This window comes from Eumetopias jubatus, unplaced genomic scaffold (assembly GCF_037043125.1).
Source record: "Eumetopias jubatus isolate StellerSeaLion01/CBP00866 unplaced genomic scaffold, mEumJub1_p1.0 scaffold_12, whole genome shotgun sequence".
Taxonomy (NCBI): domain Eukaryota; kingdom Metazoa; phylum Chordata; class Mammalia; order Carnivora; family Otariidae; genus Eumetopias; species Eumetopias jubatus.
In genome coordinates this window covers 58128196-58153398 of record NW_028274818.1, presented here as the reverse complement: position 1 = coordinate 58153398, position 25203 = coordinate 58128196, and the positions used below count along the sequence as shown (strand labels likewise).

General features: G+C 47.1%; 1 protein-coding gene and 1 pseudogene across 2 annotated transcripts; both read left to right on the top strand.

Annotated features, from left to right (window-relative positions):
* The first annotated feature begins 718 nt into the window (after window positions 1-718).
* Window positions 719-25015, top strand: TBX19 (T-box transcription factor 19). 2 transcript variants are annotated; one of them, XM_088016803.1, is made up of 8 exons: window positions 719-921; window positions 11067-11331; window positions 12629-12763; window positions 15730-15791; window positions 17019-17080; window positions 18727-18915; window positions 20669-20804; window positions 24207-25015. In XM_088016803.1, exons 1-8 carry the CDS (start codon window positions 719-721, stop codon window positions 24490-24492), a joined length of 1338 nt encoding a protein of 445 aa, XP_087872929.1. In that variant the 3' UTR covers window positions 24493-25015. The 2 variants fall into 2 exon arrangements, with proteins under 2 accessions (XP_087872929.1, XP_087872928.1); XM_088016802.1 differs by having other exon boundaries at window positions 725-921; window positions 17019-17084; window positions 18692-18915.
* On the top strand, window positions 16258-16415 carry LOC114203753 (U2 spliceosomal RNA; annotated as a pseudogene).
* Window positions 25016-25203: the final 188 nt, after the last annotated feature.

Below are 25203 nucleotides of genomic sequence, written 5' to 3'. Positions count from 1 at the left end.
GAGATCTTAGCTCTTTCCTTTCCTCTGGACCTTGACCCTTGAGTGGGTGGTGCACAGAGCATCTTCCTTCACTCTCTGGTACAACTTTCATGTTCCTGGCACAGTGCCTTTGGCCTTCCATGTATGCTATTCTATCCAGGGCTAGTAGATAGCTGTGGGATTTGGGTTCTTGACTGTGTCTGGAAAGCCTGCTTTGGCATCAAGTTCCAATCCTCCCCAGGACTTCTTTTCCTATAGGTGCCACATGCCACGATTTATACACAAACATGATTTGCCTGATTGTTGGCAGTCTGGGCCTGGAACAATTTTAATTAATGGGAAAATGGTCCTCAAAACAGTGATTAGACCTCTTCAGGTACAACAAGATAAAAGCCTGATAATTTGGATGGAGTACTCTTCTTAAACGTCCATTCTATGCACAGCAGCCAATGGGAGAGCCAGGCTCTCTCCCACCTGATCCAATGAGTAATTAAGAGAGGGCTTTTTCTTCCTACCTCTCCCCTCCCTCCCCCTCCCCACTAAAGCTTAACAGGTTGGTGGTATAATTTGGAGACTTTAAGGGGTGTCATGCTAGGAGCTTAGGCAAGAGCCAGGGCATCTTCTCTCCAGCTCCCTAGGCACTGCCCAGCTGGGTTTGCAAAGCAGGCAAGTGAGAGGAGGAAGGAGGTGGTAGCAGGCGAGATAGGTGACGCTTCTCAACCAAGTTTGAGAGGGGCCTATGGCCATGAGTGAGCTGGGCACCCAGAAGGGCAGCGATGGCGCTGTTTCTCGCCTGCTCAACGTGGTAGAAAGTGAGCTGCAGGCAGGGAGGGAGAAAGGTGACCCTACGGAGAAGCAACTTCAGATCATCCTGGAGGATGCCCCTCTCTGGCAGAGATTCAAGGAAGTCACTAACGAAATGATCGTGACCAAGAATGGCAGGTGAGTTTCTCCACGGCCCTGCTTGGGCTGGGAGGGCTTGGCAAGGGTGGTGAGTCCCCTGAATTATCGAAGAGGCTGCCCTTCTTCACTCAGAGGCAGTCGGGGTTGATTAAAATGCTCAGGAGAAGGACAGTCTCCCTCGGCTCTCCCCCAGCCAACTTAATTAATTTCCCGAGATCAACAGAGAAGTAGAGGACGAAGCCACCTTGCATGCATTTTCAACGGAGAAATTCTGGGAAGGTACCAGAAGTGGGGGCCTGCCCTATGCGTTAGGGAAATTAGTCCGAAGAGAATATTACTTTTTGACTGACTGCCTATCCTGGGGCAGACCTGAGCTCCAACTCAGTTCAGATAAGGTGAAAGTCAACTTTATTTGGAAGCTGAATCTTTCCTCTTAAGTATAGCAAACTTGCCGGAAATTCTGGACCAGCTGAAGATCGGGAGTCAAAGGGCAAATGTAATCTCATTGCTAATCGCTCGCTACCTCTGCTTCCCGGTGTGGGTTTGTGGTGAGTGTTCATTTGATATTGTGTATGTTTGTGATGACGTGAGAGCTGTGGAAGTGATAATACCATCCCGAAGCCGTAATGCACTGCCTGAGAAAAGAGAAGATACCTTCCTTTTTCTCACTGCAGCAAATTAGAGATGAACAGAAACTGATCTCTGTTGGCATTTCTTGGATTCTATTAAATCCAGCCCGGCTAAGTGGCTGTCAAAGGTAACAGTGGGAGCTTTCTCTTAGTAGAGGAAACGCAAATATTTGGAAAGAAAATCTCTCTGCTCCCAGCTTGGCCAGACTGGCTCCCAACATTCAGCTGATGCTCACAGATCCTTTGCTTCACAAGGTCAAGAAGCACAAAAGTCAGAAGACATTTTCAGTATGGTTAGTTTCAACAGGACTCCGATCGTGGCCCTCAGGAGAAATTCTGCTAAGAGAGAAAAGTTGAGGCCAACAGGACTTCTGGCAGGCTTTTGTCCTTGTGCAAAATGCTTCCTTTCCTGATGTCTTGCTTTCCTATTTTTGAATAAAATGCACACTATAGAAAACGAACCATCCCTTGTCTCTCTGGGAGAATTATGAACTCCGACGCTGCTGCATGGCATTAAAGTGCTCTGTAAGGGGAAGGTGTGCCAGAAATAAGGGCATTTCAATAAATTGTGATCACTCCTAGTAGAAGGAATATTAATCTTGCTTGGAATACCAACCAAACAAGCTTGATATTTCTATTTGCTGTCTCTAAATGGGTTCCCTACTTATTTCATATATAGGATTTGTTACTTTTAATATTTGCAGTTGTAACGACGTCCGTTCCTACTCTTGATCTATATTTATCCATTATTTTTGGTAGAAAGAAATAGAAAATATGTTTTTAATTTCAGAGAATCACCCCCAAATTTCTAGTTGGATTTACTTTCTTTCCTTTCACAGCTGAATGATGATGCAATTGTAAAAGTTTTGTGATGTCCAGTAATAGGTGGAACTGTTTATTATTCCTTGTATGCAGTGGGTAGTGGTTGTGCTAATATTTAGCCTCACGCTATCTATTTGGCTGTCAAAGGGGCCATCTATGAAAGTAAAATAAGCACAGTCACCAAGTAAAAATACAGTTCGTCTATTCCTATGAGGAAGAAATTACAGTTTCTGAAACCATTTCAGATTTTATTTTATAATATGATATATTGGCATGTACTTTTACAATTTAGGAAGAGCTTCCTTTTGCCTGTGTTCACCTATATGATATTTTTCTGCATATTTAAAATGTAAAATCCTTCCCATGTTTAATGTCCTTTCATATTAAATATGTGAAAAATATTCTTTGTAGAAAAGTCTCATTACAATCAACTTGGTTATTCTTATCTCTGGAGGTCCTGCTGCCCTTTCCCGTTTTCCAGTGAACTGAATCTTCTCTTGGGTTCTCTTATGGTCTCTGAACCCCTTAGGGTCAAGATTTTGCCAGGAGAGGGGCGCCTGGGTGGCTCAGTCGTTAAGCGTCTGCCTTCGGCTCAGGTCATGATCCCAGGGTCCTGGATCGAGCGAGCCCCGCATCAGGCTCCCTGCTCCGCGGGAAGCCTGCTTCTCCCTCTCCCACTCCCCTGCTTGTGTTCCTGCTCTCGCGATCTCTCTCTCTCTGTCAAATAAATAAATAAAATCTTTAAAAAAAAAAAAAAAGATTTTGCCAGGAGAGAGACAGTTCCCTTTACACTTCGGATAAAGAAGGGAAGGCACACGTCTAAGAAATTGATGTGTTGGTAATGAACGAGCTTGGCCTGGAATTACTCTCAATCTTTTTTATTTTCACAGATTAAGTTGTTAGCGACACCCTATTGTTCTTGATACAGAAAGATCTTGTTACCTGTCCCCTCTTCTCTTAATCTATCTGTTCCTGTGAATCTCCCTTGTACCCACTGTCCTCTGCCTGCAGACCCAGCCCGTCTCCTCCGGATGCTTCACCCCTGCCTTTCACACCAACTCCTGAGCCCGGGGCACTTGCCCCTGTGGCTGTTCTCTGTGGAGAAGATAATTTCTGTTATTTTACACCCAGCTCCAGCCCCTTTCATTCACATAACCTGCCAGCCCCTGTGGGCAGACTTCTGGATTTCTAGAAGCATTAGTGGGGGTCATCAGACAGTTCCTATCCACTATAAGAGTCTTAACTCTGGGAAACAAACCGAGGGTTGCTGGAGGGGAGGTGGGTAGGGGGCACTGGGCATTAAAGAGGGCACGTGATGTGATGAGCACTGGGTGTTATATGCAACTGATGAATCACAGAACTCTACCTCTCAAACTAATAATACACTCTGTTAATTAATTGATTTTAAATAAAATTAAAAAAAGAAAGTTTTGAAATAACATAGGATGGACTGATGAAAGAATTCAGTCTCATTTTCAAACGGAGACCCATTTGTATATATAAATAGGCTTGCCTCTGACATGGATCAGAAGTAGTAGAGGATTTTCCTCTGGATTATCCCCAGAAACTGGGATCCTGACGACCTTCATTCCTCCCTCCGTCTCTCCTGCCTCCCTCTCTCTCCCTCCTTTTCTTCCCCTGCTTTTTTCCTTCCCTCTTTTTAAGTATAACTTTTAGTTTTCCATACTCAGTTGTCTTTCAGATATAACAACAATTATGATATCTCTTTACTAGAACATCTTCACTTTAGGGGACGATGCTATATTTCATATATATTTCCATACAGTTGACTAATTTTGACTCAGTTCTGATTAGATTGGCCTTGAACAGGTTTCCAGAAATTGGACGCATTTCGAATGTAACTGATGCGTCCATTTGTTGTCAGGAAATAAGTGTTGGGAATCATTAAGTTAAATTTGCCAGTGATTCAGGGCAGCGAGCTGATGTGAGGACTGTGCAGGAGGGGAGAAAATGGAGGTTGTGCATCAGGCAAATAAATTTCCGTGCCTGTAGCCCACAGACATTTTTCTCCCAAGTTTACAATTACGATTGATGAGGATCGTATGTGTTTGTGTAATCTGCCTCTAACCAGGTCACGCAAGCTTCAATATACACATGGGCATACGCGCCGCCCCCCCCCCACTCCAAATGCTCCGATGAGCATTTCATGAATATTATAGTTCTGTGAGGAGATAGAGGAAGGTGTTCACAGGTGCGAGTGAATTTTATCTTTAACCATCTCTGCTGTTCCCCCACCTACAAAAGCTGACCCCTTTCTTCCTGCAAACCTTACTCCTCATAGCCTCCTTCAGCGGCACTGGCTCTCGAGATCACCTGTTAGGAAAATAGAAACTGAGAAACTGGCCTCCTGGCAAAGGAGCATGGAGCTCACGGGCAAAGCCAAACCACCTATGGTTCTTCAGCGTGGTTTGGGGGAGTGCTTGTTCATCCTGCCATGTTTGCTTTCCTGTTCCTTCTCCCTCTCTCTCTCTCTCCCCCTCTCTCCTTTTCCCCCGCTTCTGAATTAGGGACCAATTTACATGTTTCTCAGCTCCTCTAAGACTCTGGGGCTTCTCTGTGGTTAGCCATACCTTGGAAAGAAAAGGAGGAAAGGTTAACTGGATTAGAAGTGCAGTTCATCCTGGAAAACAAAGCCTGGGCGTGCATGCTGCCCACAGGTAAATACATAGAGTATCCCCAGACAATGCATCCTGCTCATTGTGAAGTGGAAGGAGAGGTGGAGGTGAGGCACAGGAGCTGAACTTGGCCTAGAGTTAGGATGAGTTCCAGTCCTGGTTACAAGACTTGTGGCAAGGGGACTGACTTATTTATTCCTCACTGGGATAACGGAGTTTAAAAAATACATAGCATCCCTTAGTTCATTCGTGTGGTGATAAAAGAATAAAAGCATTTTTAAAATAAGTTTTTTTTTATTTGAGTATATTGACACGGTGTTGCATTATTTTCAGGTGTACAACATAGTGATTTGGCAAGTTTGTACATTATGCTAGGCTTACCACAAGTGTAGCTGTGTAACAAAATAAAAATAATTATAAAAGTCTTGGCAGATGAAGTACTAAAGAGAATAAAGCAATACACCATTATGTAACTTTTCGCAAAGGTTTTTTTTTTTCCCCCTTTAAGTAGACTCCACACCCAGCATGGAGCCCCGTGCAGGGCTTGAACTCACAACCCTGAGATCAAGACCTGAGCTGAGATCAAGAGTCAGACACTTAGCCAGCTGAGCCACCCAGCTGCCCCCATTCTGTAACTTTTTAGCTGTGTCCTTCTAAGAGCCAGGGCACTATGGCTTCTTTACTTTTTTTTCTTTACTTTTAAAAAGAGCTTTATTGTGATCATTCACATACCATACAATTCACCCACTGAAAGTGTACGATTCGGTGGTTTTTGGTATATTCACAGAGTTATACATATATTCCCTCAAATAATTTTTGAACATTTTCATTATCCCCAAAAGAAATCCTGCATCTCTTAGCCATCACCCCCGTAGTCCCCCATCCTACTCAGCCCTGGCAACCACTAATCTTATTTCAATCTGTATGGATTTGCCTACTTTGGACATTTCGTATGAATGGAATCATACAATATGCAACTGGCTTCTTTCACTTAGCGTAATGACTTCAAGGTTCATCCTTGTTGTAGCACTTTTTCTTGCCAAGTAATATTCCCCTGTATACATGAGCCCTATTTTTTTTATCCATTCATCAGTTGATGGGCATGTGGGCTGTGTCTGCTTTCTTTGCTATTATAATAATGCTGCTGTGCACATTTGGATACAAGTTTTTGTGTAAATGTGTGTTTTCATGTCTCTTACATGTACGTCTCGGAACGGAATTGCTGGGTCATATGGCAGCTCGGTCTTTAACTGGTGGAGCAATGACCAGACTGTTTTCCAAAGTGGTTCCACCGTTTTACATCCCCACCAGCAATGTACGAGGGTTCCAGTTTCTCTACCTCCTCAACACTTGTCATTGTCCACTTTTTAATCACAGTCATCCTAGTGAATGGGAAATGATCCCTCCCTGCACTTTTGATTTGCATTTCTCTGCTGGCTGATGTTGTTGAGAACCTTTTCATGTGGTCGTGGGTTCTTTAGAACATCAGGTGTAGCTCCCGAACATAGCAGGAAAGGAGAAAAGCCATTACACAGTCCCTTACTCTGGAACTAAAGGTCATGCTATGTTCTCTGTGAGACCTAGCGTGATACAGTTAGGAGGGAGAGCAGAAATGAAAATTAGATCCCCCCTCCTCATTTTGCCTTAGTCACACTGGTTTTCTCTTTCCTCAGTAGTCCTCAAAGGTCCAGGCTTATTTGGACCCCAGGGCCATTTACTTGCTACTTCTTTTGTGTGTAGTTGCATTTATAGGAGTCATTTCTGATGTCTATGGGACTCATTTCTTCTCCTTATTTGGGTCTTAGCTTACTGTCCCCCGGACCTACTAAGATCTATCTAGAGTAGTTTCTCACTCTTAATTTCCCTATGTGACATCACCTACTTTTGTTCCTTCATAGCACTCTTGCAGTTGAAAATTATCTTCTATATTTAAAAAAAGAAGCCTGTTTACATTTTTTGTTGCCTGACTTCTGGTGTTTCGAGGTAAGCTTCATGAACAAAACACTGGGTCCGTATTTTTTTTTTTTTTTAGCCAGTGAACCCTCACCTAGGACAGTTCCTGCCATAGAGCAGGCACTCAAAAATCATTCTTTCAATGAGTGAATAAACCTCTAATTAGGTATTAAGATTTGGGAAAACATTGAGGGGACTTTTCCCTTCTTTGTTACCCATACTTATTTTCTAGAAAAATCAAAAAGGAGAGACACCATGTTCTATACCTGAAACTAATGTAACATTGTGTGTGAGTTATACTTCAGTTTTTTTTAAAGACTTTATTTATTTATTTGACAGAGAGAGACACAGCGAGAGAGGGAACACAAGCAGGGGGAGTAGGAGAGGGAGAAGCAGGCTTCCCACGGAGCAGGGAGCCCGACGCGGGGCTCGATCCCAGGACCCTGGGATCATGACCTGAGCTGAAGGCAGCTGCTCAACCGACTGAGCCACCCAGGTGCCCCTCATTCCTGTGTGTTCTTAAAATAAGACCAAACCAGACAACTTTAGCATTTCAGAAAAAGCAATGGACCGGATATCAGATAATCTCTCTGTGTAGCTCACAGAAACAAGCCAGGCTCTTGACAGTGACCCAGCGTGGCCCCTGGGATCATTTCTGATGTCCACTTCAGTGATTCTTGGCAAATGGCATTTGTGCCTTTCAGGGGGCTTCTGCTTTCTATACTTCCAATATTATTAAAATAATTGAAAACGTTAAAATATGTTGTGGAAGGGAATAGTTTCCTCTGATATGAAGAGAAAAGAATAGATGAAATCCTTCTGTTGAAGAAAAAGCAAAAGAATATGCAAGTGGACGAATTTCGATGCCACAGGAAGCTCCCGAGGGGAGGACCATCATTTTCCTTCACATGAAAGTTATCATCATGTCATTAAGGGACAGGAGTGACGAGGTGAGTCACGCAGCGCTCAGGCAGGACCTGGACTCGAGATGCATCATCTGATGCAGGTTTTCCCCTAGGAGTTTCATTTAATTCATATACTTGTCCTAACCTCCTATTTAGATTTTCTCTCCTTGAGCCCACCAAGACCGAGGGAGGGGAGAGACAGCTCTGCTGGGAGCAGAGGGAGGGAGGGAGCCTTCAGCATTTCCCACACATAATCCCAAAGCCAGGGTCTCCTTTTTTTTTTTTTTAAGATTTTATTTAGGGCGCCTGGGTGGCTCAGATGGTTAAGCCTCTGCCTTTGGCTCAGGTCATGATCCCAGGGTCCTGGCATCGAGTCCCGCATTGGGCTCCCTGCTCCTTGGGAGCCTGTTTCTCCCTCTGCTTCTCTCTCTCTCTCTGTCTCTCATGAATAAATAAATAAAATCTTTAAAGATTTTATTTATTTATTTTTGAGAGAGAGCGAGAGAAAGAACGAGCCGGGGGGAGGGGCAGAGGGAGAAGCAGACTCCCTGCTGAGCAGGGAGCCCTATGTGGGACTCGATCCCAGGACTCTGGGATCATGACCCAAGCTGAAGGCAGACACTTAACCGACTGAGCCACCCATGTGCCCCAAGACCAGGGTCTCCTTGCAAATGACTGTGAGCCAGCTGGAGAATAAAAGTTGAGGTGGTATAAGTTATTGATTCACTGTTTTTGAAAAATAATTCATATGCCATCAAATTCACCCTTCGTAAGTATACAGTTCAGTAGATTTTAGAATGGTCACAAAGTTGTGCAACCATCACCACTAGCTAATTCCAGAACATTTGCATCACCCTTAAAAAGAAACCCAAAGCGGGCGCCTGGGTGGCTCAGTTGGTTAAGCGACTGCCTTCGGCTCAGGTCATGATCCTGGAGTCCCGGGATCGAGTCCCGCATCGGGCTCCCTGCTCAGCAGGGAGTCTGCTTCTCCCTCTGACTCTCTTCCTTCTCGTGCTTTCTATCTCTCATTCTCTCTCTCAAATAAATAAATAAAATCTTTAAAAAAAAAAAAAAAAAAAAGAAACCCAAAGCCATTAGCAGTCACTCCCCTTTCTGCCTAGACTTCTCTCCAGAGAGAAAAGTGGAGGGAAGTGGTACCTGTCAGCCAGGCGGGAGGGAGGTGAAGCTGATGTCCTTCGTGTTTCCAACTTCTGAAGTCACTGCCCCATGGTCGGATTCTGGAACAGAAGGAGAGTGGGGCCAGCTGAAGGGCTTGGTTGTGATGACAGGATAGCCAACACTTGCAAAAAGACCTTGTTAGGTGGCAGGCATTGGAATAAGCACTTTAATGAAGAGCTCATGGAGTTCTTGCCACAACTCAATGAGGCTGGGTGAGCGAGACCATGACTTGGAAGCTTGGAGGGCAGCTTCAGGAAGGGCAGGAGATGGAGCCAGTACCTTCACTCAAAATCACCCTTCTATCTGGCCTCTCAGAGGAACTGTCGAATCCTTGCCAAGTGCCGGACCAGAGACACGGACCAGAGACATGGACCAGGCTCTGTATTCTGCGCAAAGAGATGGGAAGTGGTCTCGAAGGCAGGGCATTTAGAAGAGGGGACTGCGGGGCGGGGGGGGGGGGGGGCAAAAACAGAACCCCTCCATGCAACGGGAGGACTAAGTTGGAAGAGGAGCCAGGAAAGGAAATATCAGTGAGGTGGGATGCGCCAAGGGAAAACGATTCCCATCTATGTCCAGATTGCTCAGGAAGCCCACGTAATTTCAGCTCAGGAGACCGGGAGCCTGCGTGGCTCGAGTCTGTCTCTAGGTCTGTCCTTGTCATCTGTCTGTCAGTTCCTTCATTTTCCATACGTATCAATTCCATTCTACCTCCTCTCAATGCTGGACACCTCTGGCCATAGTAGGATGTCCTTGGTGACCTTCCAGATCCTCGTGTGCACCACTCCCTGCTTTCAACACCCCATTCCTGGCATCCGCGGACCCCTGCTCTCAGTAGCAGCTGGTCCGGTCCATCCCGGCTTCCCGCTCCGGGCCACCTGCCCTGTTCTCCTCCCAGCCTCGTAGAGCACAGTCCTCTGACTCCCCCTGCCCTCATTCCCTCGCACATCTCCTGAGTTATTTTCTCAAAAGCTAAAGATGCTCTATACCGGCACATCTTAAGCTTTAATGTTCCTGTGACTCACCTGGGGATTTTGGAAAAGCACAGCTTCTGACAAGTAGGTCTAGAGTGAGGTCTGGGGTTCTGCATTTCGAATGACCTTCCACCTGATCCCGATGCTGCTGGTTCAGGGACTGCTCTGAGCAGCAAGTGTCTAGACTCTGGATTGTTAGCTTCTCATTTTGGGGATTCAGATTTTAAAAGAGGTACTGACAAATAAGACAGTGTCTGGGGCAATCAGGTGGTGGTGGGGGGGGGCATGTCTAGAAACCAGATCTTTTAAGGATAATCTGGAACAACTTAGTACATTTGGTGAAGGAAAAACAAACCAGCGGGAATGAGAAGACAGGTGAGGGGCCTCTGCAAATATGTGAGAGCAAACTTGCTGGTACTGTTCTCGAGGATGGCAGAAGGACCGAGGAATCCAGGTCGGTGCGTCTTGAGCACAAATTCCCACAAAATGCTCAGTGAAGGGATGGTTCCACAGTCATGTAAATTCAGTATGTGCACAGACCCTATCTTTGCAGAGGTTTATAGCGCACATTAGTATATTAAAGGCTCTGAGAAGTCATGCAGGGAAGGAACTGGTCTAACTGTAGAGCCAAGCATTCCCTCACTTGCTTTACCATGAACCCATGTTTTCACTGTTCATGCCATCACTGTCATTCTGAGCTGGTGTTCTTTGTGAGAGGGGGAAGGACTGGCTTGTGGCATTAGTGTGAAAACTGACGTACCCCAGGAGGAAGTCTGAAGAAAGCTCTCTGTGAGAATGTGGCATCTGATTGAAGCACTTTGGGCTTTAGGTTCCTCTGTCAAATGACTACAACAGTGGTTTTCAGACTTTAAAATGGAGCACAATGGTTTGAAGTAAAAAGCCCAATATAACATGCGTTTGTAAAAAGAGGCTCTGTTGGAACTGGGGGTGCTGCCCTGGGGCATTCTCTGCACCCCGAGGCGCTCCACGGCAGGTCTCCTGAGAGCGGAGAGACGGCTGGACAAGGCGCAAGGTGTCCCGCACACACTAATGTCCCTCCTGTGCCTCAGTTTCTGCCTTTTCTTTTAGACGGATGTTCCCCGTCCTCAAGATTAGTGTCACGGGGCTGGACCCCAATGCCATGTACTCCCTCCTGCTGGACTTCGTCCCCACGGACAGTCACCGCTGGAAGTACGTCAATGGGGAATGGGTGCCCGCAGGCAAGCCAGAGGTCTCCGGCCACAGCTGCGTCTACATCCACCCGGACTCCCCCAACTTCGGGGCCCACTGGATGAAAGCTCCCATCTCCTTCAGCAAAGTCAAGCTGACGAACAAGCTCAACGGAGGTGGGCAGGTACGATCGGGTTGCCTGGCCACCCGGCCGCCCCGCAACACCAATCAAGAAATATCAAGGGTGCATTTAGGCAATTAGAGGGGTCCTCACCGGCCTCTTCTCCCACGGAAGCCAATTATTCCCTGGAGTCCAAATGTGAACAGGAATAAACAGCTCTTAATTGGTGCTTTCGGTTTTTAATGGACTTCCTGATGTTAAGAGAGTGAGAGAGTGCTGCCGTTTACTTAATCATCAAGGGTCCTTTCATAGTTTTGTCTTGTGTATGGTGCTTTTTACCCAGCCCTGGGGAGGAGATGTTTGTGGGTACCAGGGTTCTGTTTTTCTCTCTCCTCTTTTTTGGTGTAAGTGGCATGTTGGCAATAGACAAATGCCTTAATAAAAAGCTGCTCCTAAATGAAATAATTGCTGTCTCTGCTGGGACATTATGATAATTGTCAATAGAATAGTGAAGCGGCTTTGGGTTTTCAGAAAAACAAACAAACCTTAAATAAGGAAGGTTTTATTTAAGGTCTCCAATTAGAGGGAACAAGAATTTGGGGCTTTTTCCTCTTTTGTTTTCTCTGGGAGGGCTGTGAATACTAGGGTATTGGGTAGGGTTGTGATTTATGTTAGAAAATGTGGACGGTTTCGGGGGCAGCGCCGTGCCTGGGGGAGAGGTTTGCCGACCCTGCTATTTCGTGTTGTGAGCCTCTCAGCCCTGGGTCTTCATGACTCCTCTGACCCCCGTGCTTAGCCTGCGGGGACTTGGGAGCTCAGGTTTTAGCAGGAGGAGGTGAGCCACCCAAGTTCTGGCAGTGTTCAGAAGGTTCCAGGTGTTTATTAAAACAGGAAATTGAAAAGTATACGGTTCTTGCCTCCCCCGTTTCACAGCATAAGACTTGCAGTAAACCTCCGTGTTTGTCACAGAGAGTGGACGCAGTGTGACCGGCAGGTGTCCGATGTCATTACCCTTCAGGTAGTCGCTTGCGAAATGCAGCCATGCCAGTGTTTTGAGATCTCAGGTTTCCTCCTATGAAGAACAACAATTAATGGATCAAAATCCACATCGTTGTTCTGAAAATAGGGAGAGAGGAAAAAAATGGATGAAGGATTTGGGCAGAGAACTGACACTCTTTAGAAAAACTTTCTGGCAAGCCTGGCATAAGTGCTGATGTTAGGCTCCCTGGAAGCTTCTGGAAAACTGCCCCCCCCCCTCAGTTCTCAGGCGAGGGGAATGGTATGGTGGCCCTGGCCAGGCGGACCGTCGAGCTGCACGCTCTGCAAGGCTTCTCTTTCTCTCCTTCTCCCGCTTCCACAGATAATGTTGAATTCTCTGCATAAATATGAGCCCCAGGTTCACATAGTGCGTGTTGGAGGTGCCCATCGAATGGTGATGAACTGCTCCTTCCCTGAAACCCAGTTCATAGCTGTGACGGCCTATCAAAACGAGGAGGTAAGTGTGTGTGGGCGCGTGTGCAGAAATGTCCCCTGGAAGGGTGTGGGAGGATGGGGGCCACGTGTGGATGAAAGCTGGGTTTCCGGGATCTCAGTGATCTCAGTAGAGATGAAGTTAAACAGTGGGGTAGCCCTTTCCACTCTCTCTTGCCTATTTGCCAACGGCCTGCCAGAGCTTCATCTCTGGGTGCCAAGAAGGGGAGGTTGTGCATTGCGTGGATCAGGGCTCCGTGGGCCCTTGGCCCACACAGAGCTGGGTGAGCTCCCGCTCCAAGGAGCAGGTCTGTGAGACTTGAGCCGTGCCTGCAGTCCTCTGGGTTGTGTTATGCTATCCATCCTGTTTGCTAGATCTTCTGAGCATGCTTAGGTCTTTCCTGCCTGAAGGAAGCCACTGGCCCTTAGAGCCGAGGAGCCAGAATCTGACCTCTGTGGCTTAGCTGTGGGCACGATGTTTGGGTCCATCTGCACACTCAAGAGCTTCCCAGGTCTGCTCGTCATCAGAAGCGCTGGGGGAGGGTTGGATTCTTTCTGAGTAAACTTAAAAAAAAATTTTTTTTTTTTAAGTAATACATGTTCAGGGGCGCCTGGGTGGCTCAGTTGGTTAAGCGACTGCCTTCGGCTCAGGTCATGATCCTGGAGTCCCGGGATCGGGTCCCACATCGGGCTCCCTGCTTGGCAGGGAGTCTGCTTCTCCCTCTGACCCTCTCCCCTCTCATGCTGTCTCTCTATCTCATTCTCTCTCTCAAATAAATAAATAAAATCTTTAAAAAAAAATAAAGTAATACATGTTCATTAAAGACACCCCCACATAATAAATAAATAGTACAGAAGTATGTTCAGGGAAAATGAAGAAGAAAAGGTAAAAATGATCTCTTTCTCTCCTGCCTTTTGAATCCCACTCCCCAAGGACACTACAAATAATATCTTCAAGTGTGTTTTTTCCCCACACATATTCTGTGTATATATAAATATATATGAGAATACGGGCTTCCTCACATAGGTTGGCTCATGTCGTACGTATTAGTCTGCAAATTTCTTTTTTTTTTTTCAGGTTTATCTCTTTTTCTGAAGTGCCTGCAGAGGATATACCGTATTTCAGGCAATCAGCTCCCCACTGATGGACATTAGGTTGTTTATAGTCGTTTTATTTGCTATCATAAATAATGCTGCAAAGAATATCCCGGAACATCCACATCCACTGTTGTTTGCTTACATGGATGAACACCTAGCAATGACATTGCTCTATCAAGGAGAGCGTGGGTTTAGAATCCTGAAATATCACCAAATTGCCTCCCTCAAAGCATACTCATTTCAGTCCCCATACCATTCCTGACAGTGGGGATTATCAGCCTTTTGCAGCATTGATAACCTGATAGGTTGAAAAAACAAACAAACAAAAAACCCCAAAACCAAAAAAAAAGACCCCAAACCAAACAAACCCCAACAGGTATCTTATTACTGCTTTCATCTGCATTTCTTTATTTGGAAGCTCTTAAAGAATTTGGGCACCCTCCCAGCCAACTGAGTCTGAATCTCCAGGGATGGTACCCAGAATCTGTAGTTTCTAAAGTCTCCCTAAGGGATTCTGATGAGCATCCGGGCTTGGAAATACTACCTTAGTGGCTACAGGTAACATTGAGCTGTCGACTGAACTCGCATCACAGATGTGCAGAGAAAAATGTAACTTCTTTTCTACAAGTAGTCTGGCCTCTTGGCTGAGCCCCTCTGACAGTCCGGTGGGAACAGAGGTTAAATATTTGATCATTTCAACAGGTACTGTCTTCGTAGGCGAAATCATGCTGTGTTCAAGATGGCCAGCCCTCACCTGCTTCTCTTCCTCAGATGGAGTCTGGGTCTTTGAGGGGAGGGTGTGGCTTTTGCAACTCTCGAGAGTGTGTGTTTGTGTATGTTGCGGGGTGTTGGGGACTCTACCCTAGCCGCCTGATGCCGTATTTCAGCCTTGATTATGCCCCATGGGAATCAAGCCCAGGGAAATCCAACCTCAGAGCCTCCCTCTGCTGTCAGCACTTTCCTGCCGAGTCGATGTTGGTGCACCCTGAGAGGCGAGTGGGCCCATGGGTAGATGCTGGTCTCACTATGCACCTTGACCCCTCCAGGTTTAGACCAGGAGAAAGACCTGGACATCAGACCCTGTGGTTCCCCTCCCTCTTCTGACTTCTCCCCCATTCCTGGGTCAGAAAGAGTGGTGCTTTCATTTAACTTTTCTTCCTTCTGCCAGGCCCTTGCTGAAATAAACATTCTTTTCAATGCTTTCTTTATCGAGCAAAGATCTGTCGACTGTGACCGTCTGCTGGGAATGTCGCGGTGGGCATCACAGATGTGTGCTGCCCTCACGTCTGTACATCCTGCGGGGAGAGGCCATGAGCAAATATACATCATATATGTGTATATGATGTTGGTGGCTCTGAAGAATGAAGTCGGCGAAGGCCATGGGATGGAGTGGCAGTGGGTGGGAGTGATAAACTGTGTTTTTGTGATCTGAATCACTGAGTAAGTGATCATTTAAACTCAGGGAGTGATGCTGGACCGTGGTCTGGGAGATGTGGATTCACACCTGCATCACTCTGACTGTGTTCCCGGGGACAAGAAGAGTAACTGATGTGAGGGGGGTGTTCATTATGTTTAAAAAAAAAAAGGATGAATAAATAAAAGAAAGGATGCCGGGTTTAGCACTTTGGGCTTTGCACATTTCTAATGCTTTGCTCTTTCTTTGCTCACATCACACTGCATTTCCCATTTTCACCATGGGCCACAACACAACATTCTTTGTCAGAGACAGCGCACTGGTAATTTTGTGCAGAACTGAGCAAAGAAACATGGAGAGGGAGAACAAGTGAGGGGGGTTATTCTGACTTTACAGAAATTCACAGGCGAAGATAAAGGGCTCTATCTGTTCATACATGTTCCACTTTCACTAACGCTTCTTGTCTTTGCAAACGTAAGATAACAGCTCTCAAAATCAAGTACAACCCTTTTGCCAAAGCCTTCTTGGATGCCAAGGAAAGGTGAGTAGAGAAATTTCAGTAAAATCTTATGAGTTGACTTCTGCAAATGTGAAATTTATGCTCATCTTGAAAGGAGCTTGCATTAGCTTTGATAGAAATAGGTTGGTAACATTCAATTCCATATTCAACAAAATCAACAAAATTCAACGAACTCCTAATCGTCTGTTCCTCAGAACAGGGCTCCAGGAGAACCTCTAACTGGCAATGTTTGCTCAGCTCTGTTTTACTACCGATTCTTGAAAGTAACACAGGCACATGCAAAAAAAATAATGAAGTGATTTAGATTTTTAATAATTCACTCTGCCCTTCCTCTTCAATTCTCTCTGAGTAGTATGGTTTCAATAATGGTTTTTTTTCCTAAACTACATGTGGTCCAGGAGAGGGAGTGATTCCGATGAGTAGTTCATAAAGGTGAGAGCTTCATATCTTTTAGGTCCAAGGGAAGACCATTCAGAGACTTCTGGGGATCGCTTCTTGGCCTTTTGGCTAAGATCAAGTGTAGTATCCGTTCTTATAAGTTTAGAGACTTCTGGGATGGTGAATGGTAATGCTACCACTTGAGGCTAGTGATTCTACATCTTTGTGTTTTTCTTTTCCATTCTTGGAAAAAAAAGAACATTGGTACTTAATTGACTTCAATCGACAGACTTTGTCCTGTTAATATTTGATTTAATTTAATTTCAGATAACTAAAAGCCTGAGGAAAATCTCATGTGTGAGATGAACAGGACTTTGAGTAGGTAGTCCTGACTTGGAGTCCTGGCTTTGCCATTTTCTGGCTGTTGGATCTTACATAAGTCACGTTGCCTCTCTGAAGCCCACTTTTTAACATCTGCAAAGTGGCATAGCAATATTTTCCTCGCAGGATTATTGGGGGATCTAGCATATCACAGATGCGCTCATGCCCCAAAGTCCTACGCAAATCCCAGCTGCTGTTATTGCTTGAATTTTGTCAGGCAGGACCAATGACCACAAACCAGTGAGATCAAACTAAGTAGGGATAGCTGTAAATACGGCAAATTGGAGTCACATTAGGTTGCAATTCAAAGAGGAATTGCACATTAGATAAAGTACCCTGGATGAAGAAGGGGGGAAAGATCTGAGACAAAAGGTGTTTGATTTTCTTATTCCAAGACATGTTTGCTTTCCAAAGAGAATTTGGGGTAGATTTTCTGCTGGACTTGTATAATATGCTGGACAGCCAGGGCACCCTTTCGCTCTCTTTCAGGAATCACCTCAAAGACGTTCCGGAAGCCGTCTCCGAGAGCCAGCACGTGGCCTACTCTCACCGTGAGTTGGGTGAACACTGGGTGGGACGTGCCTGGGGGGCACTGGGACCCATCGCCCACCACACTCAGACACTACCTGTCGCGAGTGCTCATGGCCCGTTCCAGAGCTTCTCTCAAGACTCAACAGGTTATTTCTTCCACTCGAGACAAGTGTATGCCCTTTCCAGAATTCCCAGAGAGAACTGGTGCTCCTGAGGGGCTGGACGGAATCTCAGGCGGGAGATAGGAACGGGAGTGATGGATTTCTCAGACTGGCGTGTTCTTGTCCCAGAGGCTAAGGACTGTCCCAAGTGCATTCTGGGAGTATCCCCTACCTCTCCGCTCTTCCCTCTTGGAGGTCTGGCCTGAGTCGCCCCTATTCTTAGTGTTTGCTCATTTTCGAGTAGATTCCCACCACAGTGCTTCGGGCAGGCTGTGGCCTTGCCCATGGGGAGGAGTCTGGGTGGCTGACTGGACAGCCCCAGGTGAGGTGAGTGATAGGCCGCTGGGGACTCTGCAGGTGCTGGGTGTCCCTAACAGGGCTCTAGGCGCCCCATGTCTGGATGGCAGGGGAGGCCCCGTGAGGGAGGAGGTCCCCTGAAGCTGCAGCAGAAACCCCGGGCCAGTGAGGTCAGGGCGGAAAGTTAACCCCGGAGTTGGAGAAACATGACTGAGAATCCCAGTGGTGCGCTCAGGCGCTCTCTGCCGCCGTCGGGCTCTGGGGTTCTCTCCTGGCTGCTTCCCCTAAGCCTTTGTGCATGTTCCGCTGTGGAGCGGAAAGGGAGCAGCTCGCAGGAAAGCACTTTTTAAAGCAAGCTGGAGAAACAAGCCTTTTGTAATAGTACAGGCTCCGTGGGCAGAACCGCATCTTTATTAAGCTCACGTGTTGCAGTCTTCTCAGCGAACGTCTTCCGTTGTGTCCATTACTTGTGGTGAGCCAAGTGCACAGAAGCCTGGTTCCGGGCGCCCCCAAGCCTGGCTTTGCCCACTGGACACCTGCATCGAGAACATTTTCTTTCTTTCTTTCTTTCCAATTTGGATGCCTTTTCTTTCTTTCCATTTCTTGTCTGTCTTTTTCATTCAAAAACCAATTTCTGTGAAATGTTTTATAGCCTTCCAGAATGTTTTGCATGATTCTTGCGTCAGGGTGTGCCAGCCAGCTCCCCACTTTTTGCTTCCAGAATCCTCTGTGGGGTGGTGAGGGGAGCCACCGTGGCCCCTCTTGCTGGGAGTGAGAAAGCAGACACCTTCCCACTGGGCAGAAAGAGACCTTCACTCCCGTGTAGGCACACTAAACACTCCCGAGTAGCTGGAGAGGACACATACATCCAACATCCCCTTCTCAGACTGACTTAATTTAACTGAAGTAAGTCAGAAACAACTTAACTTTTGCATTTCTGTAACTTACTCATTCAAAGGGTCTTTCATTAGATAGCTCTGTTTCAGCATTCCTCAAGAGGCTTTCCAAACTTTGATAGGAACCGCCATCCTTGTCCTAAGCAGCCAGGGAAGCTGCTCACATGGAAGGGGAGTGGCAGTGGGGCTGGCCTCAGGGGCAGATGTTCAGTGTCGCTCACACAGAGATGTGGTATGCCAAGTGGCTGGACACCTGACGTCTGGTGTGGAAGCTCAGGGTCAGTCCCTGTGTCTTCCTCTTGTCTTTTCCAGTGGGAGGCTGGATCTTTTCCAATCCAGATGGAGTGTGCACAGCAGGAAACGCCAATTACCAGTATGCTACCCCCTTACCTCTGTCTGCTCCTCACTCCCACCATGGCTGTGAGCACTATCCTGGCCTCCGAGGGCACCGGCAGGCTCCCTACCCTTCGGCCTACATGCATAGAAACCATTCTCCCTCAGGTATGTGGTTTTGCTAATTAAGCCCTTGGGGATGTGGGTGGGGGGTGGTGGGGGTGGCGATGTGGAGAAATGGTCAATAGCCAGTAGTAAAAACAAGTCTCTGAAGATGGCATCCCTTTCATCTAATACATGTAATAGTATTGTATATTACTATTTTAAGGTTTTGTTTTATATACTAATAGTTGATTTTGTAATTATGACATTATTCGTGTCTTATAATTATTTTGTAAGGCGGGGTCTCCTGGTTTCTAATGGGCGTGTAGGGCCTCCTCCCGGGGCGCCGGTGGACCCAGCCTTTCAAGCTGCATCTCTAAGAGCCAAGTTGTGGGGGCTCTGGGATCCTCAGTTCACTGTCTTCCTGTGGCTCTTTTCTACCACTCGTATTCCATGGCTCCATCCAGGGGAGAGTGGGCCCAGTACTGGAGAGCTTTTAGGAAGATCTCTGGGAAGCTGGGTGACTGTGCAACCAGACTTTGGTTTGGTTCAGTTGGAGGCATGCGAAGCCAGTCTTGGTGACATTTGCCGTCTGCTTATTTTCTGAGTTGAAGCTGGTGGTTGTGTGCTTTCTTCCCCACTGACTGCCGCTCGCCTGCCTTGGCCTTGCGTAAGCCCAGGCCTCGCCTGCCTGTTAGATTTGTAGGGAGGGAGGGAGAAGGGAAGCCAAGGACTGACTTCTCATTCAATGATTCATGCAACAGATATTTATTGAGGGCTGTCTATGTGCTGGGCTCTGTCCATGAACAAATTAGAAAAATACCCTGCCCGACAGAGATTCTAGTCTCACGTGGGGAGAACAACACTAAATGAAAGAAAGAGGTAAGATTCACGGCATGGGAGATGGAGGAGAGTGTTAAGATCCCGCCCTTTGGGACACCCCGAGCTCTGTCTGCAGAGGGTCACCAGCTGCCTGTCTGTGTCCCTTCACATGCCGCCCCCAGCAACCTTGGAAGCTTCTGCCAGGAAGGAATAAAATGGAGCTTAATGATACCAGAAAGTGGGCAACGTTCCCACTGTGTCCTGGTTCCTTCATGTGGTCAGCACATAAAACACAGCTTCTGAGCCCCTGCTAGGCGCCAGGCCCTCTTCTCGACGGTGGGGATAGAGGGTGAGGAAGGTACAGTTTCTCCCCTGAGGAAGCTCAGGGCTACACGAATACATAAATAACGAATCATAACACAGTGTAGCCAGAGCTCTCCTGTGGTCCTCAGACCTGCGGCATCACCTGGGAACTTGTTAGAAATGTAGACTCTCGGGTTCTTCTTCAGAAAAAGTCCACATTTTAACAAGATCCCTAGGTGATTCTCATGCACATTAAAGTTTGAGAAACATTCCATGAAACACACGAGTCAAGGTGCTGTGGGAATGAAGGAAAAAGAACAGCCTGAGCTGCCCAGGGGGGTTGACGCTTCCGTTGAGATTTGCAGGATGAAGAGAAGGGGACAGAGGTGGGAGTGGGCAGGAGTGAGGGTGGATGGCAAGGGACCCAGGAGAGGCAAAGGGCACTCCAGGGAAGAGTGGTGTGAGCAAAGGCGTAGCGGGGAGAGGACCTGGGGTGTCTGGGGGGACGGATTTGGAACAGAGGGTATGTGGCATATGGTTGACATTCAGTATATCTGAGAGCCTCCATCTTTCTGTTTCCCTCAGAAAGTACTAGCAAACCGTGGGTACATGTTGCCATAAAATGGTATCATTGGCCACCGTCTTTATATGTTCTACATGCTTCATCAACTGAGCTGTTGTTATTTCCCCAAAGTGAATTTGATAGAAGGCTCCAGCAATAACCTGCAAGTTTTCTCCGGAGCTGACAGCTGGACTTCCTTGTCCTCCACACCGCACACCAGCATCCTGTCCGTACCCCACACCAGCGGGCCAATCAATCCAGGGCCCAGGTAAGACCAATACCAGCAACTTGCTCATTGGTGGTCTTGGGAGTTGACGTGAGCATTGGAGACTCAAGCTCATTCTTTTCTCTAGAGTGGCTTGGGTTAAGCTATTGTCCTGACTTCTAAGCCACCAGGAAGTGAGGGTAACAACAGAATGGACTTTTCTTTCTTTTTTTTTTTTTTAAGATTTTATTTATTTATTTGACAGAGTGAGAGAGCACAAGTCGGGGGAACAGCAGAGGAAGAGGGAGAAACAGGCTTCTCGCTGAGCAGGGAGCCCGATGCAGGGCTCTGTCCCAGGACCCTGGGATCATGACCTGAGCCAAAAACAGATGCTTAACTGACTGAGCCACCCAGGCGCCCAGGATGGATTTTTCTCTCCCAGAGAGCAGGGAGGGGAAAGCACTTGCTCAGCTGTATGCTCTTTCTTCCGTAGCTTTGGTATTCTATTTTTAAAAGGGAAAAGACATTATGGCCTGGAATCATTTGTCCTGAACCAGTCAGAAATACTGTAAACTGTGATGGTAGCAGATAGATACTGACTATAGGAAGGTTGAAGGAATAAGTGTAAATAGACATTGAAAATTCAAGATTGTGGATTGTCCGTGTTCTCATAAGCCACCCGTCCTAACAGGGGGACAGACTGTGGGTGCCTGGCCCACAACCCAGGTAATAAGTAGAGTGTAGTGTGTAGGACCCATGGCATAATGTGCACACCAGAGACCTGCGCTTCGTTCTGACTTCTGGAAATGAGTGTGGGGGAGAGGACAGGAAGGGACCTTGGAGTTTGACGGACTGGGCTTTAGTCCCGGTTCTATCTCTTACTGACTTTGTGCCTTCATGCAGTTTTCTTGGCCTCACTGAGCTCCAGCTTTCTAATTGCAAAAATGGAAATAATAGAAGCTACTCCGTAGGTTGTGGTGAGCCCAGAAGGAGAAAATGCATTAAAATGTTTTGTGAGCAGTAACGTTCTATATAAACGTCAGCTGTTAAGTTCAACATAGGTATGCAGGATTTTGAGAAGCTCCAAAAAGGGATTCAGAATTAAAAGCGGGGTCTTGGGAGATGTCCGATGATGTGTGATCTGCCTGTCTAGAAAATGTTAGGAGATCATAGCGTTTTAGGCTACAGTGGGCCTGCTCACACTTACATGTGTGTTAGAATCACCTGGGATATTGTTAAAATGCACAATCTGATGAACAGGTAGGTCTGTGTTGGAGCCTGCGATTCTCCTCGTGGGTGCTACTGTACGCTTGACCTTGGTGGTTTTGGTACTGATGCTGCTGTGGCGGTCAGGGTCTTGTGCCGTGCTGCCCCACGCAGCCTCCACTGGCTGCTGGTGGCCACTGAACCCTCGAAATGCCGCGGGTCCCAGTGGCGGTGTACTGGAAGTGAGGCGCACACACAAGCTTGGAGATGTAGCAGGAAACAAAGAATAAAAATCTCAACTTTTTTTTTTTAACCTCAAATGCATGTTGAAATGATATTTTAAATATTTTTGGTTCCATAAAATATAATTAACCTTAAGTCTCGTTTTTTTTCTTTTTTCTTTTTCTTTCTTTTTCTCTCTCTTTTTCCTTCCTTCCTTCCTTCCTTTCTTTCTTTTTCTGTCTTTCTTTCTCTCTCTCCTTTCTTTCTCTCTCTTTTTCTTTCTTTCTTTCTTTCTTTCTTTCTTTCTTTCTTTCTTTCTTTCTTTCTTTCTTTCATTTCTTTCTTTCTTTTCTTTCTTCTCTCCTTTCTTTCCTTTCTTTCACGTGGCTACTAGAAAATTTAGCCTTGCTGTTGTGGCTCACATTTTATATCTATCGGACAGTGCTCGACTGGATTATCTAAGGGAAAAGTGTGGATTCGGGTTGTGATAGGAAGGGAGACAGTGAGTCCTTGAAGATATTAAACAATTATGTGGCAGGTTCTGTCCTAGATACTTTATGGAAGTAATTTATAGTATCAAAGACATCCACAAAGCTGGCGTTAAAATTCCTATTTTACTGTTGGAGAGACTAAAGCTCAGAAGCATTAAAAACATCCTGAAGTTCACACAGTAAGAGGTATAACTGAGTGCATGGTTTTCCCACTGGCCCGGGAGGCATCAGGAAGGGGCCCTGCCCTGAGTGATGTTGTGGAAGCGTCTCTTCTGGAGATCAGGCCCCAAATCTCAGCAAGCCGAGCTGGCTAACACCCAAACACACAACAAATGCTCAAAGCCTGGCCTTCTGTGGGTTTCCTCTGGCCTAGTGAGGTCTGTAGTCTCTGGACTAGGGCACAGAGTGCAGGTGGTATTTCTCCCTCTCGTTCCCTCAGTAGCATGTTTAACCCACTACTGACTCCATAAAGATTCTGCTAGAGAATAGCCCAGGGCCGTCACTGTGTGATGAGCCTATTCGCACGCAGTATAGTATGAGAAAATACAGAGACTCTAAAATGTCAGGACCTGGGGATGGCCGAAGGCTTAGAGCGTGGGTGTTTATCCCACCTGTTCCAAGAGCAGGCATCTTTGTCTGTGTTTGGGTGCAAATATTGCTGCCCATTATGATCCACTAGAAAGCTTTTTAAAAATCCTGATCCCCGCGGCCAAATGCCACACTGGTTGAGTCAGGATCTGTGGCGGCAGGACCCAGGCATCAGGATTATTTTGGAACTTGCTAAGGGATTCCAATATGCAGCCAGGTTTGTGAACCAGGGCTTTAGAATAAGAGAAGTCCAACAAGGAGGTCTCGCTCCCCAACCTTTCTGCCAGGGACCAGAGCTGTTGGGTGGAGACCAGGAATGGAAGAGTTCATTATAACCACCACCCTTTGGTGAGTGCCGTGTGCTAGGCATCATCTGCTCATCTTCTTCAGTCGTCAAACAACATCTGTAATGTGTGCATAATTATCACTCCGAGTCTTGAAGATGAGGAAGCTGAGACTCAGAGGTGTAAATTGGACCAAGGTGTCATGGTAAGGAGTAAGCGGTAGAGCTGGGATGCAAACCCGCTTTTCCCGACACCTGTGTGTCCTGGCTGCTCCACCACGTCAGTTCTCTTGCCAGTGAGCGGCCCTCCCTGCAGGCCTTGCCGTCCAGATCCCCCCTGCTCCCCACTGCCCTGTTGCTCTCCTGCCCATCCATGCGGCCCCAGGGCAGGCCTCCCAGAAATGAAATGCTGTGTTCAGAATCAAACTTGCCAGTGGCAGGGCCAAGTGTGGAAATTTAGGTCAGAATGCCTAATTATATGCTTATTGCACTGCATTTCCCTGCTCGCCTCGACTTCCCCACAGACACAGGACTATTCTGTGTCAGAGCTAGAAAGAAAGCTGTGGCTGGGCCCCCTCTTCCTGGACCTGGGCCTCCTCACACCTTGTACGTGCTGGGCAGCTGGCTGGCCTTTCTGGAAGCGTCCTCAAGCATTCTGTGTCTCTGTCTCTACAGTCCCTACCCGTGCCTGTGGACCATCAGCAACAGCAGCGGGGGCCCAGCCGGGCCCGGCCCTGATGTGCACACCAGCTCCCCGGGGGCGTTTCTTCTGGGGAGTCCAGCTGTGACTTCGCCCCTGTCTGCCCAGGCACCCACTTCGGCGGGTGTGGAAGTTCTGGGGGAGCCCTCGCTGACCAGCATCGCCGTGTCCACCTGGACAGCAGTGGCCTCACATCCCTTCTCGGGCTGGGGTGGCCCGGGTGGGGGAGGGCGCCATTCTCCCTCCTCCCTGGATAGCTAGGCAGGATCCTAGGGAAGGTGTCAGTGGAGAACCTTGTCTGTATAGAGCATTTAGAAACCCTATCTACTGATTCTAGGGAGTTAGACTGCAGGGTCTCCCCACCCAGTGAGCTGGAGGGTGGGGTGGGTAATGGGAGGTGGTTTAGTTTGGTGATGCTCCCTGGTTTCTTTTCGCACTCCCATTTTCTCTGCAGCTCATCCATGACATGCTTAGGTCACCAGGGTTCATGGAGTACCTTCCTTGGCCCTGCCCCTTACTTTCAAATGATTCTAGAAGGCCCCGCTTCCTGTTCTGTGGAGGTGATGCAAAGCTGTTAAGTGAGTTCTGAATTTACCTGGACTAAGGCTTCCTAGCCATGTGCAGCCATGGAAAGTATCTGTGGCCACAGGGCTTCTGCTTTGAGACCAAGAGAGGGTGTAAGTCCCCAGAATGAAGTTATCAACAGTAGAGCTAATCATGTATTACAGCCATGTGCCTAGAATTGAGGAAATGAGATCATGTCCTTCTTTGCTCAGAAACCTTCCATGGCTCACCATTGCCTACAGAACGAAGTCAGACATCCTGACCATAAGGACACCGCCTACCATCTAGCCTCAAACCACGTTTCCAGCTTCAGTTCCCTTCATCATCCCATTAGCAGCCTATGTTTCGGTCAAGGCAGACATTCAGCATACTTTTGGGGGACCCCCCTCTATGCCTTCCCCGGGCCTG

What these genes read in the sequence shown, in the direction of transcription:
- TBX19 (XM_088016802.1), top strand. Translation starts at nt 725, where the DNA reads ATGAGTGAGCTGGGCACCCAGAAGGGCAGCGATGGCGCTGTTTCTCGC. An exon ending in GTGGCCTACTCTCACCGTGA is followed by an intron (nt 17,085 to 18,691) that starts GTTGGGTGAACA and finishes GTGGAAGCTCAG; the next exon opens with GGTCAGTCCCTGTGTCTTCC. An exon ending in CCAATCAATCCAGGGCCCAG is followed by an intron (nt 20,805 to 24,206) that starts GTAAGACCAATA and finishes CTGTCTCTACAG; the next exon opens with TCCCTACCCGTGCCTGTGGA.